The sequence below is a fragment of the Narcine bancroftii genome, chromosome 14 (assembly GCF_036971445.1).
Source record: "Narcine bancroftii isolate sNarBan1 chromosome 14, sNarBan1.hap1, whole genome shotgun sequence".
In the NCBI taxonomy this organism is placed as follows: domain Eukaryota; kingdom Metazoa; phylum Chordata; class Chondrichthyes; order Torpediniformes; family Narcinidae; genus Narcine; species Narcine bancroftii.
Genome location: NC_091482.1, coordinates 11,487,391 through 11,509,244, shown reverse-complemented (window position 1 = coordinate 11,509,244; position 21,854 = coordinate 11,487,391). Strand labels below are relative to the sequence as shown.

Sequence of the window (21,854 nt, the reverse complement as noted above, 5' to 3'; positions counted from 1 at the left end):
CATTGTAGTGGGTTGTATAAAGAAGGGTGATGGGTCAGCATTCAGGAGGGAGATTGAAAACATCTGAATAGTGCACCAACAACAACCTTGCATTGAATGTCACCAAAACCAAGTAGCTGGTTGTTGACTTCAGGATATACAATCCAGTGATCAGACATGGCGACGGTGAGCAAATTTAAATTCTTGGGAGTCACTATCTTGGAGGATCTTTCTTAGACAACACACTAATGGCATTGTGAAGAAAGCACATCAGAGCCTCTACTCCCTCAGGAGTTTGCAGAGATTTGATATGATGTCAGAAACCCTGGCAAATTTCTCTAGATGTGTGGTGGAAAAAGTGCTGACCAAAAGTGCTGGTATGGGGACACCAATACTCATGAGCATAAATTCCTCCAAAAGATAGTGGACATAGCCCTGGAAATCACAGTCAAAACCCTCCCCACTATCAAGAACATCGATAGGGAATGTTGCCATTGGAGAGCAGCAGCGATCATCAAGGATCCATATAGCACGCTTGGTTCTTGCTGCTGCCATCAGGAAAGAGATATTGGTGCCACAAGACTCAGCACCAGGTTCAGGAACAGCTGCTACCCCTCCACCATCAGACTCCTCAACAACAAACTCAATTTAGGACTTACTTACTTATGCACATTATTCATTTTTTTAAATTCTCTCCGTAAGTACAGTCAATTTGTTTACATTAGTTATCTGTTTACAGTTCTTTATTTGTTTACAAGTATACACAGTGTATATTTTTTTGTGCTATCAGTAAGTGGTAATTCTGCCTCACCCACAGAAAGAAAGAATTTCAGGGATGTCTGTGATATTATGTATGTACACTGACAATAAATCTGAAATCTTTGTTGGAATTGTGCAAAACCCCAAGAGAGCTAGGTTAGAGTTGAAAGGCTGGGAAATTAAAGCAACAAACCAGGCCACTGGAAGCTTACAGCTACCCCTCTAGACAGAGTGAAATTACTTTGCAAAGCAGTCACCCAATATGTGTTTAATTTGTCTCCTGCAGAAGAGACGACATAATTTGCCACAAATACAGTACGCAAGATTGGAAGAAGAATGCAGATTTGTTTCATCAGGTTGATGTGGGTCCCTAGATGATGGAAAGGGACGAGGTTGCTTTAGAAAGTCACCAGGTGGTCCCTTTGGGATGAGAGGGTAAGGCTTGTCTGATGGAGGAAGGTTGTTGAAGGTGATGGAAGTTGTTAAGTGCCGAGGCCCTTAGGACCCAGGGAACTGTGCATATTTTAAATGTTTTGCAAAGCCAAGCATTTGATGAGACAAGCTCCCATTAAACAGCTTGAGTAATGTGGCCAGCTATATATATTTCAAATAGAACAGGCCCATTGGTGTTCAAGCAGTCAGTTTTACGAGGATGATAGTGATTTGATGGTGAAATTTAAGAAGATAATGAGTTCAAATTGTGCCCTGACAAGGACTAAATTTGTCATTGGTAAATTGGCAATTTGAGCAGGTACTAAAGAGAGGCCGTGGAAGTGCTGAATTGGCCTTAGAAGCCCATGAGTTTCACTGAATGTTAGGAAGGGTTTGGCCAACATGTGACATGATTGACTCTGACTCAAAGACCCTTTAAAGAGTATTCGATAATGCAAATAAATCATCTCATCCACGATAATTTCTCAGCGTAGCAAAGGTAGATAGTGGAGGATTTCATCATGGCCCACATCCTGACAATAGAAAATGCTGCATACAAGTTAATTTATTAGAGATAAATGCACAAAAATAACTGGACATTCAATTGAGGGGTAAGTATTGACATCTCTCATGACATTCTTTGTGCAGCAGATTTCGTTTATGCTTGTCTCTTCATTTCGGCTTAAAATGATCGTCTTTTTACAACCCTTGCAGAAGTTGAGATGCCATCTGAACAGTACAGCTTGGAGTTACACGGTAATAAAGTGAGCTCTGCTGGAAGAAGAAATGCAACTGTGGCAAAGCTGGATTCTCACTCCTCCACTGTCACGGCAGTCCACACAGGGTGGACCACCTTAGTTCTTACCTACAGGAGTATCCTTTTTCCACAAACAGACTTTCCGTTGTTCTGTTGCTCATAGAAAAATATTAGTACCAGCAGTGAACTGCTGAGACAAAAAAGATCAAAATTGATATACTGTAAATGTATCTGTTTCAAGTTATCAAAAAAAAGCAGAGTGTCCTAGTATTACAACGTAGATGTTGTTGGTTGTTTTGTTACTGAAAATTGGGAGCGAAAATCAATAGTTATGATCACTTTTTAATTTCACCATTGACAATATGTATGAATGAATGAGAGTTTAAAATCATATACACACAAGTACAATGTACAGTTACACTGAGATTCTTAACTTGTTGCTGCCACACAGATACATGATGGACAAACAAAAGAATAAATTAAAGTCACCACAATATGCCATTAGACAGAAAAGGAGATGAAAGACTAGATAAGTAGATATTTCCCATTGCTTGGATGGAAAAAGAAGTGTTCTACAGGGGAGGGGGCTGCTCTCTGAATCGAGAGGGAAGGCGGCGGGGATTGGAGAAATGGAGGAAATGAGAGAGAGGGGTGTGAAAGAGAGAGAGAATTGGAAGTGGTCTAACACACACTGGAGAAGTTGATGTTAATGCCACCCACTTGGAGAGTGACTTCATGGAATATTAGGTGTTGCTTCTCCAATTTACAGGTGGCCCTGGTTTGTCAGTACATTGACAGACATATTGGCGCTGGAGTGAAAGGGTTGGCCACTTGGAGATCCCGTCATAGATCCGGACAGAGCAAAGGTGCCCAGCGAAACGATCTCCCAGTCTGCGTCCAGCCTCTCCAATGTAGAGAAGGCCACAATAGGAGCACTGGATGCAGTTGATGATCCCCGCAGATTCACGTGAAGTATCGCTTTACTTGGAAGGGCTGTTTGGGTCAGAGAGCGCCCACACCTCCTCCCTCACCATCATTTGGGGCCCTACATTTTGCTCATTCCTTGATGAAGGGCTCGGGCCTAAAAATGTATCTTTATCTTTACTCTGTAAAGTATGCTGTGTGACCTGCTGAGTTTCTCCAGCATTGTGTTTTTATTGCAGTCACTGCATCTGCAGACTTGCATGTTTCACTCTAGTTTATAAAAATCATATGTAGAAAATTAGATGCTACTTACAAAATCACTTGTGCAGATAAGAACCCAATCTTTAAAATATGCTGAGTAACCATTTCATCAGCTTTTTTTTTGTAAACGTTATTTTAATTTTGTTTTTTCTTTGCCTTTCGTCTCTATTTTTTAAGATTAGATAAATTAATGATTTTTTTTCTGTTCATACTTTAAGAATACAGTAGGGTCAATTAAATCACTCAAGTTAGATTTAACTTGCAATGAAATAGCCTCAAAATACGTACCTTCTCAAGACCCCTCCAAACCTCATGAATTTCAATTAGATTTGTGTTAAATTCCAGACTACTTAAGACAATGAAAAATCCTTCACTGCTCTACCTGTAGGGGTTGTTTAAAGAAGCAGAAATTTTATGGAGCACTCCAGGTGTGGTTCTTCAGAAAATTTATAATCGTAGCAGGATTTTCTTATACTTCCATTTTCATGCCTTTTGCAGTAAAGACAAAAGCTCATTTATTTCCCTGATTCTTGCTACATCTGCATGCCAGGTTTCTTCCTAAGTATTAGATAACCTCACATTTTCACACCTCTTACTTGTCTGCATCTTTTGCCCAGCCCACCTATCAATTTTGTGAAAGTTTCTTTGTCCTTTTTCACATTATTATCAGCAAATGTATTGTCAGTTCCTTTGTCTAAGTTTATTTAAATTGAAAATAGTAGAGGACTCAATACTGATACATCCCACTATTGTAATTAGTTGACTTAATACTGCCGTTTTATCCCTGTTTTGTTTTCTGTCTTTTAATCCAGCTTGAGCCCAAGCAAGTTTTGTTAACCTCAAGTTTACAACCACATCTTGTGTACAGAGATCTTTCGCTCTGCACTGTACTGAAGGGTTTTTAGAAATCTGTATATATTATATTTACTAGACTCTATCCTGCTCAGAATGTCCTTAAAAATCCAATAATTAAACAGAATTCTGCTTTCATCAAACCTTATTGACTCGAGCTAGTTATGCAATGTTTTTCACAGTAATACTCTTTCTCTGTAGTAACTAATTGGCCTGCAGTTCCTTATTTTTTTTCTCTTCCTCATCTCTCAAATACAACACGCATTCCAATCCACTGTGATTTTCCCAGAATATATGGACTTTTGAAAGATGCAAACCAAGATCTGCTGCCTCATCAACTATCTTTTAGACTCGGAGGATGCAACTATTAGGGCCAAGAAATTCATCAGATCTCAGTGCCATTAGTTTGACATACTGTAGTGATATTAGTTTTGACTTAACTTCCTCAATCTCTTTTGCCTCTTGATTATCTTAATCTTGTCTTTTGGTATGAAATATTTTATTGTCTTAGTCATTTTGTTATCCTAGCTGTGCTCTTTAACTTTTTGTTTTACAGAGTTGTAGAAATTCTTGCAATGTGATTTTACATTTCTTACTAGTTTATTCACATTATTTTTTTAACTATTTTATCAATCTTTTAATCTCCTTATTCAGGTTTCTAAAATTCTCCCAAATCTTGAAACCACATTCTAACTTCATATGTAAATCTTATCTTTAAACTCTTTTTAATTGCAACCAGAACTATTTCTATTATACATGGAACATTTTATTTCTCCATGGCATATATATATAAAGACCATAAGACCTTATGAACAGAAGTAGCCCATTCACCACATCAAGTCTGCTCCTCCATTCAAATCATGGTTGCTGTATTTTTCCCTTCCATCTCATTCTCCTGTCTTCTCCCCATAACCTTTGAATGCGTATTAGTCAAAAACCTATCAACCAAATATATCCAATGACTTGGCCTCCACAATATTCTGCAATAATTAAATAATTCTTTGTATATCTGCAACTGCTTATTTGCTGTCAAACTAATCAACTTGCCTAATCAACCTTAAATCAGATTTCATATTTATTGTCAGAGAACATACATGACATCACATATAATCCTGAAATTCTTTTTTCTGCCGATGAAGCAGAATTGCCACTTATTGTACGCAATGTACCTATGTAAAGAAATAAAAAACTTTAACAGATAACAAATGTAAACAAACTGACTGTGCAATAGAGAGAATTTAAAAAGTCAATAAAGTGCACAAATAAGAGCCCTTAAATGAGTCCTTGATTGAGGAGTCTGATGGTGGAGGGAGAGCAGCTGTTCCTGAACCTGGTGGTGCGAGTCTTGTGGCACCGATACCTCTTTTCTGATGGCACCAGCGAGAACAGTGCGTGTGCAGGGAGGTGTGGATCCTTGATTATTGCTACTGTTCTCCAATGGCAGCATTCCCTGTAGATGTTCTCGATGATGGAGAGGATTTTGCCTGTGTTGTCCTGGGCCTTTTGGAGGGCTTTACACTTAGGGGTAACCATGATGCAACTGGTCAGCACACTTTCCACCACACATCTGTAGAAATTTGCCAGGGTTTCTGATGTCATACCAAACCTCTGAAAACTCCTGAGGAAGTAGAGGCACTGATGTGCTTTCTTCACAATGCCATTGGAGTGTTGGGTCCAGGAAAAATCCTCCGAGATAGTGACTCCCAAGAACTTAAATGTGCTTACCCTCTCTACCTCGGATTTCCCTAATGATCACTGGACCATACACCTCTTGTTTTCCCTTCCTGAAGTCACCAATCAGCTCCTTGGTTTTGGTGACATTGAGTGCAAGTTTATTGTTGGTTGACCATTAAGCCAAGTCTTCAATCTCCATCTTGTAAGCTGACTCATCAATTTTCTTTATACAATCCACTACTGTGATATCGTCGGCAAATTTGTAGATGGTGTTATTGTTGTACCAAGCCACACAGTCTTGGGTGTAAAGTAAGTAGAGCAGGATATAAGAACACAGCCCTGTGTTGCTCTGGTACTGATGGAGATTGTGGAGAAGATGTTCCTGCCAATCTTCACTGATTATGGTCTGGAGATTAGGAAATCCATGATCCATTTACACATTGGGGTTTTGAGTTCCAGGTCTTGGAGTTTGCTGATCAGTTTTGAGGGGATTGTGGTGTTAAATGCCAAACTATAGTCGATAAAGGGCATCTTTACTGTCCAGTATTCCAGGGCTTTGTGTAGACCCAGTGAGATGGCATCCACCATAGATCTGTTGTTACAATAGGCAAACTGGAGCGTATCGGTGTTGCCACTCAGACAGGAGCTGATATACTTCAGCACCAGCCTTTCAAAACACTTCGTCACTGTTGATGTAAGTGGTTTCACTCCTCACATAATATTCCCTCACAACCCTTAAATAATTCGGTCCTCACATAATTACCTTTAGCTTTAACAGTCTAGTTTTTAATTTAACTTTGTCCATTTCAAACTGTGATATTTATGTATTATGATCATATATTTTCATGGATGGTTCTTTGATAGGTGATGTTAATTAGTCCTGTCTCAGTACACATGACTGGATCAAGAATAGCCAGTAAATGAGGTACACATTTAGAAGGAGAAGTCTTGTGTCATGGAGCATTGCATAGTTAGGATTGTATTATTTTTAATGATTGTGGATCCATTCATTCAGGTGCCTTGCCGTTTGGCGTGGCAATCATGTTTCTCCATCCGTCACGATCTCTGACCCTCCAAATTGTAATTTTTGCCTCCCCTCTTCTCCTTCGGTGAAGGCTCCATCTTTGAGCTGAGACTGCAGTCGATGTGGAATTAATGATGATTCAAGGGAAAAATACTGAAGTGGTTTCAATTGCAGTGTCCATACTGGTCGGGTCACCCTGACCGTTGATAAGCAGATTTATCTGCCCAGAGTTTTTAGTTTTATAGCCATAAATTCCAATTTGTAGAATCTGCTTGTAAAAACCATCCTAATGGCTTCACGTGACCCTGATTGGGAGGCTAAATGGGAACTATATCTTGACCTTTAGGCTATCGGACGGAAGGAGCGCCTTACACCTCCTTGCTGAGCAATTCCGCAGCACCGACACTGGAATACCGACCACCAAATTGCGGATACATTATTGAAAATATTTTCTATACCTTAATGAACTATTATGCATGAGATAACATAAATATAGAGCCTGTAATTATTTTTGTTCTACAGTCATTGAAAGACTTATTATGGCTTTAACTAAAATGTAGACATTCACATGCAGACACTTTCTCATCTACCCAACTGCACAATACATGTTGTGGAAGCTGGTTTTCTAGGTTAGTGTTACATCAGTTTTATATGGGCAGAGTATTCAACGAACTGAGATATTATGTGTTAACCTCATGATAAAAGTGGGTTAAATTTTAGCCAAACCATTTTAGTTGTGCTTGGATTCAGTGAAATTTGGTCTGCTATACGGTGTCTGAATCCAAGAGTAATGCCCCTTCCCTGTCTTTCCATTTTCTCAGAGGCAAATTCTCTTGCTTAAAACTCATGCTAGGAAACTTTGCTGTGATAATGTAGGCAGATGGAAGTCCATCTCTACCACAATTCATAGGAGCAGTCCTTCAAGAACTGCTGCTTTACAATGGAGCTAAGCAATCGAAGATCAAGGAGAAATAACAGCAGCAGATGCTGGAATCTTGGGCCAACAATGAGCTGCAGGAGAAATTCAGCAGTTGAGGCGGTATTCATGGGTCAAAATGGTCAGTCAGCATTTTGGGTTGGATCCTTTATTGATGCTAAATTGAGAAGGAGAGATATCATTGAAGTCAAGGAGCGGAAGAAGCTGGAAGAAGGTAAGAGGTGATATGGTAATGGCCAGAGGTGGAGATACAGATAGAGGAAGTGGGGGGTGGGGAGGGTGGAGGGTGGAAGGAAGATTAGAGAGAGACAAGTAAGAATGGAAATAGTTAAAGAAGCAATGAAAATAGTAGAATCAGATAGAGATGGCAGGTATCCAAAAATGAGAAAAAAATATTTCATTGGGTTTAAGCCTGTCCAGGAGGAATGAGCTGTGTTGTTCCCCAAGTTCACTTTTGGCCTCACCCCAACAGTGACCAAATAGGAATGGTGTAGGGATTTGAAATGGTTGGCGACTGGAAGTTCAAGCTTAGACCCACAGGCATAGAAAAGCAAAAAAAAATAAATGTAGACCAGTAGGAATTTTCTATATTTATGTACAACTAAGAATATTTCTCTGAAATATTACTCAGACACTTATTTTAATGGACGATTATTCCTGAGGTTTTTTTTTAATGATGTGTATTAGAAATTGTTCTAAATTTTTGTCTTTTGGTTCATCCAGGTTTTTTTGTCCTACCTGGAGAAAGATGGGTGCTGGAAGTAGGACGAAAGTATGAATGTACTGTGGAAGTTTATGACAAAAAGAGTAATAAAATTTATTTATCTGACGTAAGTTATCTGATTACACAGTTATGCCACTTTGGGAATTTTGTTGTTTGTATGTTCTTGAGAATAAAATAAAAAAAATGTATCTTTTTCAGATTTTAGTTGATGTTGATGTTTATACCTCACTTCCTCATTGATAGATTGAGCATGCATAGGGACCCCAAGATTTACCTCTAGTTTATTTACAAAGCAGAGTGGCCATCTAGCCTGATGTGTATTTGCAGGAATGGAGTGGATTTAACAATTGCAACTTACATTATCAAAAAGCTCTGGGCAATATTTAGTAAAATAAAAATAAGGATAATATTCTTTTCAGAAATACCAAAAACAAAGTAGACGGCTCATGGTTGTGTGAAGGTCTGATTTAGCACAGGAATGCCACACTGTACTCAAATTCATTCCACTAAAATTGCTGAAATGAAATTTGGAGGAAGAGTAAAAATTCTGGTTTTGAATCCTATACCCCTTTTACACTGAAATCCCAGTAAATTGGTGTGTCAACGACCTGTGTTTAAAGCCTGATTCGGTCAGTTTGGAGCATTCACATTGAATCAAGAAAAGCTGGTCCAGTGCGACCTTTTACATAGGACCTGGCATCCCAGTGCAAAAGGAGGTGGGACTTGCATTACAGCAGTGGCATCTCGGGGAGGCGTGTAAGCATTTTACACAGGAGCCGATGCAAAACGCAACTTACCTTGGCGGGTAAATACCAGGATGAAAATGAACCCCCACCCCCATACCGTGTTGGTCACATTCACACATGTAAGTGAAATGGTAAAAAGGTGATTAATTGCTGTCTTTCATGGGCAGTGTAAAAGGGTCTTTAGATAGAATGGTCAAGATTGATTTTTGGGCATGTGTTTCTTGACCAGAACATTGTCTTAATTGTTCATTAGTTGTTTGTGTATATAATGGACTGGGGAGTTTGTTTTTGTAATATATTTTCTATTTTTAATCAGGATTTACATTATAAATGGTTTTAAGCTAATTAGCATGCAGAAGCAATACGGTGATGAGAAAAAGGACTAAATTGAAAATTTCAAGTTGAAGAATCATTTTACACAATCCATAATTAGCTTGTGCCTTTTGCTTCTGATGTGGAAAGCATATTAACGGTATCCTCCCTCTATATTTACACAATTGGCAAATTGAAAACAATTTATTTGAATATTGTCTCATCAATTTTGTGAGTGAGTAACACCAGGTAAGGTTCGGCTGAACCATTTAAAGATATTGAACTATATTTGAATAGTCATAATTAGACAAAATTAAGTAGGTAAAGGAATCTGAAATCCTGTTATTGGAAGCAAAGTGAAAAATAACCATAAGCTTGGAATCTTCTGTTTTCTTCTAGAATTTAAATATTGCTACAACTTTTCCAACATCACATTTCCAAACTCTGAAAACACATAGGAATGGATCATATCATTATGTTGATGTATTGTTGAATGGTCAAGCAGTAATTAGTGCAAGACTATTTGGGGTAGTTGGACAGGTAAGAATAAAGTTCATAATTCAACACAAAATACTGCAATATTCTGCTCAAAATAGTTTATCAATTTCATTTCATTGCTATATTTGATGTCTTTTATCCTATGTAAATCCTAAGTGGATGTTTTTGCAATTTTTTGATTTTTTTTTAAAGTGATGACATTCTAATTCACATTTAAAATTATATATTTTTTAATAACAGGTACAAGAAGCAAAATTAATGAATTGGATTTTTAACTAATCAATTTTCATAGCCCTAACGTCATAATATATTTTTTTTACTCTCTATGGAAGCTGCAAGACCAGCTAAGAACCTCCACCATTTCTGTGTTTTGACTATGTGATAATTTTACCCTGGGAGAAAGACTGTCAACCCTGTCCATGTCTCTCATAATTTTATAAACTTCTATCAAATCTTTCTTCATTCTCCAACACAGCAGAGTTTATCCAATCACTCTGTATAGTTCATACCTCTAATCCAAATAACCTGCTGGTAAATGTCTTCTGTACTCTTTCCAATGCCCCCACATCCTCCCTGGTATTGGCAACTGAATTGAGCACACAATACTCCAAATGCGTCCAAGCCAAAGTTTTTATGGTCACAACATGACTTCCTTATTTTTATCCTTAATGCCTCAGTCTATAGCTTTCTAAAATGTTTGTTTCCCACTTTGATTAATAATTGTTTGGTCAATATGAAAGACAGTTGATGAAAACTTAATAGGAAAATGCTAAATCATTGTTCAGCAAAATTGTTACACCAGGAGAATTGGAGGTGATATGGTGGAACAGGTTGGAAAGTCCCATATGACTGTTCTTTTCATGTTCCTTAAGTTTTGTGATTGCTGGAAAGGGTGTAAATGTAAAATAGATCTCAGTATTAATTAAATACACCAAAATTTGGCATAGCAAAAACAAAACTGAAATTAGGTAGTTATTGGACATTTATATAATTTTATGTGGATTGATTGATAAAATCTATTTTGTGAGTTATATTTTCAAGAATCAAACAATTAAAAATAAAATGCCAAACCAAGGCCACCCGTAAATTGGAGGAGAAACCAGACTGGCCAGGTTAATTCCAGAGGTGAGGAAGTTAGCCTTTGAGGAGAGATTGAGTTGTCTGGGGCTGTGCTCGCTTGAATTTAGAAGAATGAGAGGGTATCATAGAAATGTATAAAATTATGAAAAGCATAGATAAGAGAGAGGTGGGTAAATTGTTCCTATAGGTGGGGGAGACTAGAACTAGGGGACATAACCTCAATATCCAGTGTAGTAGATTTAGAACAGAGATGAGGAACTGCTTTTTCCAGAGGGTGGTGAATCTATGGAATTTGCTGCCCATTGAAGCAGTGGAGGCAACCTCAATAAGTATATTGAAGACAAGATTGGATAGATTTTTGCAATGTTGGGTAATTGAGGGATATGGGGAAATGGCAGGTAGGTGGAGATGAGCCTATCATCAGATCAGCCATGATCTCATTGAATGGCAAAGCAGACTCGACGGACCGCATAACCTTCTCTTGGTTCTATTTCTTATGTTTTTATGTTCTACTATTCCATCTAGGTGCTCTCCAACCAGATGGCATTAACATTGATTGGTCTAGTCTACTAGAACACTCCCTGTTCTCCTTCTCTTCCTATTCCTCTAGCTCTCCACCCTCTTATCCATATTCTGAGCAATCCTTCTCTCCCCCCCATTTGCTATTGTGCCCTCCCTTATTACCTCTTGCTTGTGGGCCTGTGTTCCTCCCACTGCCTCTCCCCACCCCACCATTTTATTCAGGCGCCAGTCTACATTTTGCTCAAAGGGGCCAGGCCTGGAATATTGGTGATGTATCACTATCTTTGCATATAAAAGACGCTGTTTGACTTGCTAAGTTTCTCCAGCGTGTGCAGACTTTTGTGTTTTACAGATATAATTTTCATGCATATTATTGAAATATGTAGAGTAGTTGGATATATTTGTTCTGGTCTTATGCATTAAAAATGGTTTAAGCTGGTGTAATTTTCAGTTTTTGGTAATGTGATGACTAAATAGTTCTAAATGGCGATGGTACATTTTCCAGTAATCAAATTAAACTAACCACCTCTCAAAACTAATATATGGTTAATTGAAATATGTACTAACACTTTTACACTGAGCTATTTTACACTATTAAAATGGCAATAACAATCTTCATGATGTAAAACAAAATGTTTAATTTGTCAGCACAATTTCAAAGCCACACCAGCAGGCTTCCTTTTTTGTTCTCCTGTTGCAGGAACAGGAGTCGTTGAGATTTGAATTCTCTGCATTGATAACACTTTTTCTCACAGCTTTGATTCAGGAGGTACTTTAAGGACTGAGGAATATTAGTAAGAAATGAGAGTGTGCAATAGTAATAGGAATGGTGTAGGAAAGTCCTTTTCAAAGAGCAAGAGAAACCACCACAGGCTACTGAAGTTGGTGCTATGACAGGAAGTTGAAAGGAGGCATCGTTAATGGCATTCATGCCCTCTATGAATGCCCGTCCTTCTGGAATCTACAAGAGTAGCTTTGACTAAAAATCTCTGTTCCTCACCATGACAGTTAACTATTTTTGACTTCAATAAAGGAGGCGTGAACAATGAAGTTTCATTGTGAAGTACATTAGCAATGATCCTGAAGCATTATTTTCTGAGAGCAATGGTGACTGACTTCAAGTTTGAGAGCAATATAGGCGCTTGTGGAAACTTGCACATTGGAAGTCAAATGTGAGAGTTTTCCCTGTAAAGACTGAATGAAAAGGATTTTTGCTTCCCTTTTTTTATCAGATATTTTTCTTCCATTTTTGACTCATTTCTCATCCCACATACAAGGAACCAATTCAAAATTTGCAGGATTTCTTTTAACATTTTTGGCCACTAAATTTAGAGGGGAACCTGCTAGAACCTTCCACACTGGGGTCCCAGTTAAGCTGGTCCACTTTAGAATTCTTTTGCTATTGTGAAGCATTTCAGTCTATGACCTGCAGAACAAATCTAACCATTTAAATGAAGCATTCAGGGTCATAAATAACTGGGTCTTCAGTGAGGGAGCAACATCAGTTGCTCTTCAGGTCTTAATGAGTAGAACCTAATTTTGGACATTACATTCTGTCATCTTAAACTGGATGAGTTGAAGAACATCAGAAAAATAACATTTGAATGCACAAAAGTTTTGCACCATTAAGTCTCTTAGTCATGACCATTAATTCTCCCAGGCTCAACAAGGACAAAATCACTTAACACCTTTAACATGATTTTCAGTTGGACAAGAGTTGTCACTTTGTCATTCTGCAAATTAATTTCCAATTGAAAACTGATTTAACAAATAAATGACAGCAATTTGTGGTATTGGTGCAATAATAATATCTGTAGAGCACATTGAAAGAATCAAAGGCATGTTGATCCAAACCAAGGCTTTTATTAACTAGAAGACTGGAGCGTATCACATGTAGGTCGACCAGTCCAAAATGACCTGGTCTGGCTAGGAGCAACCCTTTAAGATCTGCCTGTAGGCGTGGCTACACTCTCAGCCAATCACAGTCATCCTACACTACAATCTATACATTTACGCATTGGTGATAGAATCTGTACTATCACAATATCTTTGATCAGAGTCTCTGATTGATTAAAAAGGTAAATGCAGATGAAAAGCTTTGTTTCTTTCTCTTTATTAGAAGGCTTCCAGTACTTTTGAGTGTTTTTACGACAGTTCATTGTATTTTAATTGTTTAAGAATTTTGAATGTCTAGTTATCAGAGTTGCTTAAAAATAGTTCAAAGAAGTTGGACAGCAGCAGATTCACAAAATGCCTTCTGGACCTTCCAAGGACACAGGATCTACCAAATGAAATGCAACTATAGAGGGTCAGATTGGGCAATGTTCCACATCCTTCAAAATTTATTGTGGAAAGAGTTCAAGCATACAATTTTAATTCAATGACTTTTGTTTTACCTCATAGAATCTGGTTACTCCTATTACCAATCATCAAGAAGTAACTATCTATAAACCAATAATCTTGGAGCCAAGTATTCTCGTCTTCCCTTGGCATTCCAAGCCTCGAAGTTATCGACATGAAATTAAGGTAGTATGTGACTTGCATCTTGATTTGCAGAAGCTTGAATAATACCACGGATTTTAAAACAATTGTATTATTGTCAGCACAGTAGATTGACTCATTTTTGAACTAATGCAAATTTGAACTGGTGGGGTAAGTGACACAAAGCCAGCAAATTAAGCCTGATTTTCTTTTTTTTTACCCTATCCTAAATAAAAAGACTCTACACACAAGTTCCTTGAATGTAGTGGTTTAAAACATTTTAATAAATATATTGACAATAAATATGAATGACTCCGCATGCTTCCTCTCGACATCCAGTATTTGAAGCCTTTAAAAATATGCTTCATAAGACTACAAGACATAGGAGCAGAAATAGGCTATTCAGCCCATTGAGTCTGCCCTGCCATTCAATCATGAGCTGATCCATTTTCCCACTACCCAGCCTTCTCCCCATAACCTTAGTAGTTAAACAAGAATCCATCAATCTCTACCTTAAATATACCCAATGACCTAGCCTCCACAACTGCCTGTGGCAACAAATTCCACAAATCTGGTTAATGTGGGATTACTTAAGGTGGTATATGAGTAGTGGGGGGGAGGAGATTGAGAATCACTGCTCTATCCACACTAGTATGTTTTCTGTTATACCATGGACTCTTGTTAAGTAGTCTCATCTGCGACACCTTATGTAGCACTATTAATTAGACCCAAAATCCCAGAAGTCAAGATTAAGAGGCTTTAATCACTATAAATGTACAGGGATATCTTACATGTTGTTGGCCTGATTCCAAAGCAGTACTGAGGCAGGGGATTGGGCAGTATTGCCTTTATTAGGAATCCTGAAGGGGAGAAGTTACAGTATCAGGGGCGGGCCAACCGTACAATGCATGGGTTACAGTGTTCCATCACACCTTGTCAAATGCCTTTTGAAAGTCCAAATGCAAACCACTTACAGCATCTTCCTTATCCAGCCTGCTCATCAAAAAATTCTAATAGGCAAGATTTTCCCTTAAGGAAACCATGCTGGGTTTGATGGGGGGATTTAGTTGCAGATCTTCAAAACCAGAACTTGATGAGGTAGATAAGGAGAAATGGCTTTTGGCAGTGTGCCCAAAACCAATGAGTGCAGATTTAATAAGATTTCCAAAAGTTCCAGGGAGAAAATAGAATATTTTTTTAAGCAATGAGTTGTTTTGATCTGGAATTTAGTGCCTAAAAGGTGGTGTAGCAAATTTAATAGTACTTGCAATTTGGGAAAGTCAGTTGTGCAGAGTCGTGGTCAAAGAGCTTAAGAGAGGGATAATAGGCTCTGTTTCAGAGCCTTACAGACATGATGAGTTCAATGTCCATTGGCATATTCTACAAAGTAGTCTGCTCATACTGTACTATAATTTAAAAATGAATAAAAAATTTCCATTTACATTTGATATCACTCCAGACTGCCCAAATGCAAATGTTACTCTATAAATGCTTCCATGCTTCCTAATCTAGTGCTCTAAATAGGGAACCTCACTTGTTACGAACGTGTGCAGGATAGTTCATGGCAAAAAGCACAATTCAATTTACAGTCAGAAAGTAATGCACAATGTGACAAAATTTGTAACAGGCACTTAACAGCTGAGGTACCCAACAGAGAAAACACAAGGTGTGGAGGAGGTTGTCCTAAAATTGTTCCTTTCTGATATTTTTTCAGGCAATACCCTGTGCACAAATTTGTTTTATAAAGTGCAATTTTATTCTATAGGTTAAAGGAGGAAGTGGGAACTTTACATGGTCATCCACTAATGAAACTGTTGCTTTAGTGACTGTAAAAGGTTTGATAGCAACTGGTAATAACCGAGGCTTCAGCATTATACAGGCCAGGGATGTGGAAAATCCAATTCACTTTGGTGAAATGCAAGTAAGTCATAATGATTTCCTTAACTGCTTAACACCAATGATCCTATTTTCCATTAGTTTTGCATTGATATATAGCCAATTTAAAGGAAATTAGTTGATGTTAAATAATGTCAATTAGAATTCTGAGTTCTTGCTCACACCACCTTTTTGTTTAGATTTAATTTGTTCTCGATTTATCCCTGCCCTGGTAAATAGCTTTCAATTGGAGTCCAACTTGAACACAACATTTGAGTCCAATCTTCAGTGTAATTCCTAAATCTTTTTTAGATTTTTTTCCTTATTGAAATTTTAAGGCAAGCATTTTCTGTGTGATTTGTCTTGGTACTTGGATGTTTCGCCCAAGAGAGATAGATTCTATAGATAGTCTACTGTTAGTATAGAGTGATCTCAATAACTCAGGTACGATGACTGGTGTTCATTGTGGAGATTAACTTTCTTTTGCTCTCCACTTATTGACCATGTAAATAAATGAGCTTGGAATTATTTAATATGGATTTAAAAATTAAATTTGTATTTTGGTTGATTGCAGGTCAATGTGCTGAGACCGGTCAGTATAGAATTTGTCCAGTCCCGTGTAGAGATCGAGGTTGGTCAGTCCCTTTACCTACCTATTATGGTTTATTGTCTTATGGAGACAGATGCCATGGAAACATTTCCTGTGAATAACTGCACACTTATGAACTTGGTGCTAGAAATGGATAAACAGGGAGTATTCAGGGTCATTCAAGGTAAATCAGAAAGCATGATTCAATTTTACAGTTAGCAGCCGAAAACAAGATACTTTAGCTTTTATTCAATATTTATTTGTTTTTAGTGTCATGCTGAATTTCATATCTTCACATAAAGTTATGAAAGTTTTACCAGCAACATATTTTTTCTTCATATTAAATGCACCTTGCTCTATAAAATGGACTTCCTGAACACAGATTGGCTTTTGAACTCTGTAAAATTTATTATTTATGTTCCTAAGCACTGCACGCATCTGATTTGTTGGGGTCGTCTGTTGTTTATGCATCTTACACTTCTTTTTTCCTGAATTTATCAAATTTCCCTGCTGTTGCAAATTAAATAGTGACAAGAACAGACATTCTTTGGGGGGTTTTTCACCTCCTGCTACCAGTTTCATGAGGTACCAATAAATGTGGCTGCCCTGCCATTTCAGACTCTGTTGTGTAGGGATTCAGTTGTGTCACTCTGCCTTTTTCAGCATTACACCACATTTTCTCAGTTTATTCAGCTGAAAGCACCACTCCATAAATATTTTCAGGCACCTCTTGTCATGAATTGTCTGTGAAACACTCAATATGTGTGTGATGACATCAGTTCTAGTACGGTGCTCATTTAGAACACTGCAGGGAGAAATTAGGATGTGTTGATCCAAACCATAAGGGATTTAGTCATTTAGAACTCAATCAGGTTTTCATAGCATTGCATTTTCTGCAACTCTCTATCCCATTACCACCCCCTTCCCCCTCCCCCCTGCGAATGGTTGAAGCAACTCAGTTAATTCCTCTTAGTTATAAACTTAATGCCGTAGATATCACCTACGGCTCCTAGAACACTTCCATCAGCGCTGTCTCCGCTCCATCCTCAACATTCATTGGAGTGACTTCATCACCAACATCGAAGTACTCGAGCTGGCAGAGTCCCCAAGCATCGAATCCACACTGCTGAAGACCCAACTGCGCTGGGTGGGTCACGTCTCCAGAATGGAGGACCATCACCTTCCCAAGATATATGGCGAGCTCTCCACTGGCCACCGAGACAGAGGTGCACCAAAGAAGAGGTATAAGGACTGCTTAAAGAAATCTCTTGGTGCCTGCCACATTGACCACCGCCAGTGGGCTGATCTCGCCTCCAACCATGCATCTTGGCGCCTCTCAGTTTGGCGGGCAGCAACCTCCTTGGAAGAAGACCGCAGAGCCCACCTCACTGACAAAAGACAAAGGAGGAAAAGCCCAACACCCAACCCCAACCAACCAATTGTCCCTTGCAACCGCTGCAACCGTGCCTGCCTGTCCCGCATCAGACTTGTCAGTCACCAACGAGCCTGCAGCAGATGTGGACATACCCCTCCATAAATCTTCGTCCACGAAGCCAAGCCAAAGAGAAAGAGATAAACTGAATAGTTCATCTTCAGACCTTGCCACACCATCAGCTCAGTTCATCGCCACTGGACTGATCTCTTTTTAACTTTGTAATTTCTCTCAACTCAGCAATCATCAAAGTTTTTTTCAGTAATGACCTCATTGTACTCCCATTGTCGTGTTGTACAGCTCACAAGTGCCCCGTCCTCCTTATTTACCAACACCAAGTCAAGTTTATTGTCATCTGATTGTACAAGTACAACCTGACAAAGCAGTGTTCTCCGTTCCTCGATGCAAAACATGCAGACACATAAACAGACATAACACACGTTCAAGACAAACAATACATATGCTGGGCAAGTATTTCATCTATAGAAATAAATACATAGCATTTTGGATGGTTAGTGTGAGCAGCTTTTTATTTTGCCTGGGATGCTACTGAATTTTCAAGACACAGATTCACAATTACCATTGACTCACCATGCAGCACTGTCAAAAATCGAGGCAATTATCTATATTCAACATTTTCCTAGTACAGTGTAACTTTGATGATGTTGTATGTGTGGGTCTCAGGGAACAGCTTTAACCCTCCTGATGAATGAAAATCATCTTTACCTGATGATTAGAACCCTTCTTGAGTGAATCGCCCGAGTACCGTTTCCCCAGCATTCTCCCCCATTCTCTCTCCTCAGTCTCCCACATGTGCAATATTTAGAACAGAGCCACAGCACTGGATTGCTGATCCTTTTCTTGAATTGATTTCTCCTTGTCCAATACTGTTAGCATCAGAGGGACTTTCACAAAGAGCTGTTACGTTCTGCTGGGAATAGTACTGACCCTGAAATAAAATCGGAATCAGGATTTATTGTCATGAACAAGTCGTGACATTTGGTGTTTTGCAGTAGCATCATGGTGCAAACATCCATGTTATAACCATCTTACGACATTGCTATGAAAAATTTAAAAAAAATAATGCACAAAAAGTAAAGCAGTGACTTTGATTCATTGATTATGCAGAAATCTGATGGCAGCTGTCCTTGTGCTGCTGAGTGCTTGTCTTTAGGCTCCTGTACCTATTCCCCGATGGTAGCAGAATGATGGCCTTGGAGGTGAGGGTCTTTGAGGATAGAGGCTACTTTTTTAAGACACTACCTCATGTAGTCCTCAATGGAGTGGTCTGATGCCTATGATGGAGCAGGCTGAGTTAACAACCTTCTGGAGTTTTCCTTGCCCTGAGAGTTGGCGCATCCGTACCAGGCAGTGATGCAACCAGCCAGAATGCTCTGCATGGTCCACCTGTAGGTCTTTGGTGACCTACCGAATCTTCTCAGACACCTCACAAAGTATAGCCGCTGGCAAGCCTTCTTCACAGCATGGAGGGTCCAAGACAGATCCTCAGAGATGTTGACACCCAGGAATTTGAAGTTCTTCACCCTCTCCACTACTGAGCCCTCAGATGAGGACTCGGTGTGTTTCCCTGACTTCCTGCTGAAGCCCACAGTCATGTCTATGGCTTTGTTGACGTTGAGCTGATCTATCTCCCTCCTGTACTCTTCCCCATTCCCATTTGTGATTCTGCTAACAACTGTGGTGTCATCGGCAAACTTGTAGGTGGCACTGGTATTGTGCCTGGCCACACAGTCACAGGTATATAGTGAGTAGAGCAGTGGGCTAAGCATGCATCCTTGGAGTGAAAATGCACTGCCTCAGGAAACTTTGCAATATTTGTATCTGAAACCACAACAATACAAGGCACAATATTGCTGTCAACTCAGTCGACTGGTTAATTGGAATATTGATATGAAAATATGAGTTCAAATCCTACCATGACAACTGAATTCAATAATTGAATAAATCTGGATTTTCAAAAATTGTTATATCAGTAATGATGTTATCATAAAATTCATTTTTGCCATTCAAGAAAGAAAAAATGTTAGCCTTACCGAGTCTAGGTAATATGTGAATCCTGATCACCCATGTGATTGATTATTAACTTTCACTTAAATGTCGAGACCAACCATTTGGTATAGGGGACGATATCCCCATGAAGGGAATGAATGAATGTAAAATGTAGTGTATATAGCCTTCAAAAAACTCTATATTGCTCTTGCACTGCAGTGTTGATTATCCATATGTGATACCAAAATGTGAAAATGGTAAAGGATAATCTAAGCTACACTCATATGGATTTGTGGAGAACTGAGTGAAAAAGCTTTTCACACACGTTAAATGGAATAAGTAAGGAGAAAGTAGTAGAGCCTGATACAGTTGCATCATTCAAGAGGCATTTAGGCATATACTTTGATGGGAAAGTTGAGGGCTAATGAAGGAAAATGGGACTAACAGACATCATAGTCACATTGGCAAGTTAAACCAAATGGTGTGTTATACAAATCTATAAACTGTTTTGTTATAGTTTTGTGTTTGAACCTGAGCAGCACGGTTGGCGTAGCGGTTAGCTCAGTGCCTTTACAGTGCCAGCGATCGACACTAGGGTTCAAATCCCATGTTGTCTGTAAGGAGTTTGTACATTCTCCCCGTGTCTCCATGGATTTTCTCCAGGGGCTCTGGTTTCCTCCCACTGTTCAAAACGTACTGGGGGGGGGGGTAGGTTAATTGTGAGCCGAAATGGCCTGTTATCGTGCTGTATGTCTACAATTTTTTAAACATTTATAAAAAACTCTATATTGCTCTTGCACTGCAGTGTTGATCATGTAAAATAGAAATGAGCTTCGCTGATATATCCACATGGACACCGAAATCTCCCCGGCTTCTCCACAGTTGCTAGCTTCTATTCATTAGTAGCCTGATTGCTCTTTCTTGGATCCAAATTCACTCTGAGTCCCCTCATTGATCTCTATTTCCCAAACTGTTAACCACACCTTTAAAATATTGCTACCCCATTTTTCCATTTTTTCTGCTTTATGTGCCAACTCACTCAATATTGTCATCAACCTTGGATGCCTTTTTTTTGATTAAAGAGACATTGTTCACGAGAATGTTGACAGGATTTCAAGGTTTGAGTTACAGGGAAAGGTTGTGCAGACGGGGGCTTTTTTCTCTGGAGCGTAGAAGATTGAGAGGGGACTTGATCGAGGTGTTTAAGATTTTAAAAGGGACAGACAGAGTCAACATGGATAGGCTTTTTCAATTGAGAGTGGGGGAGATTCAAACGAGAGGGCATGGTTTAAGATTGAAGGGGGAAAATTATAAGGGGAACATGAGGGGAAATTTCTTGACGCAAAGGGTGGTGGGGATGCGGAATGAGCTTCCGACAGACGTGGTCGAGACGGGATCATTGGTTACATTTAAGGATGGACTGGATAGTTACATGGAGAGGAGAGGACTAGAGGGGTATGGACCGGGTGCTGGTCAGTGGGACTAGGAGGGTGGGGATTTGTTACAGCATGGACTAGTAGGGCCAAACTGGCCTGTTCTGTGCTGTAAGTGGTTATATGGTTAAAATAGTGAACAGCTGGATTCCAGTAAAGAGTGCTGGGGAATATGGTATCTCTAATAACATATCAATTAGAGCACATAATCTTTTACCCCGACTATCCTCCTAACATATTCTCAATTCATTTCATAAGATTCCTTGATTCGATTTTTCTCCAATTCTCTTGTGTAGTACTTAACCAAGTGCTTCTGAATTCTACATTTATAGGAAACAGGTTTTCTCTCTTCTCAGATCATGTCTAGTACATATATGTAATATTTACCAAGGTAATACCTGTTGTGAAAAATTTAGACAAGGTAATGAATAAATATTTGCATTTGAGCAAAATTAATACCAAATATTAACAATATTGAAGTAAAAAAATAATGAAGGAAATTAAACATATCCTAATAACCAAATATTGATACCAGGACAATTTGACATAATGA

General features: G+C 38.8%; 1 protein-coding gene across 4 annotated transcripts in view; it reads left to right on the top strand.

The window, feature by feature from the left end:
- Nucleotides 1–21,854, top strand: part of LOC138749260 (nuclear pore membrane glycoprotein 210-like) — a 102,417-nt gene that overhangs the window by 20,675 nt on the left and 59,888 nt on the right. For 3 of the 4 annotated variants that reach the window (XM_069910423.1, XM_069910422.1, XM_069910425.1), the window contains 7 exons: nucleotides 1,885–2,043; nucleotides 7,223–7,291; nucleotides 8,323–8,429; nucleotides 9,781–9,921; nucleotides 13,885–14,007; nucleotides 15,728–15,883; nucleotides 16,412–16,610. In XM_069910423.1, the coding sequence (XP_069766524.1) occupies nucleotides 1,885–2,043; nucleotides 7,223–7,291; nucleotides 8,323–8,429; nucleotides 9,781–9,921; nucleotides 13,885–14,007; nucleotides 15,728–15,883; nucleotides 16,412–16,610 (954 nt within the window). The remainder of the gene's footprint in view (nucleotides 1–1,884; nucleotides 2,044–7,222; nucleotides 7,292–8,322; nucleotides 8,430–9,780; nucleotides 9,922–13,884; nucleotides 14,008–15,727; nucleotides 15,884–16,411; nucleotides 16,611–21,854) is intronic. The other variant, XM_069910424.1, reaches the window with a different exon arrangement.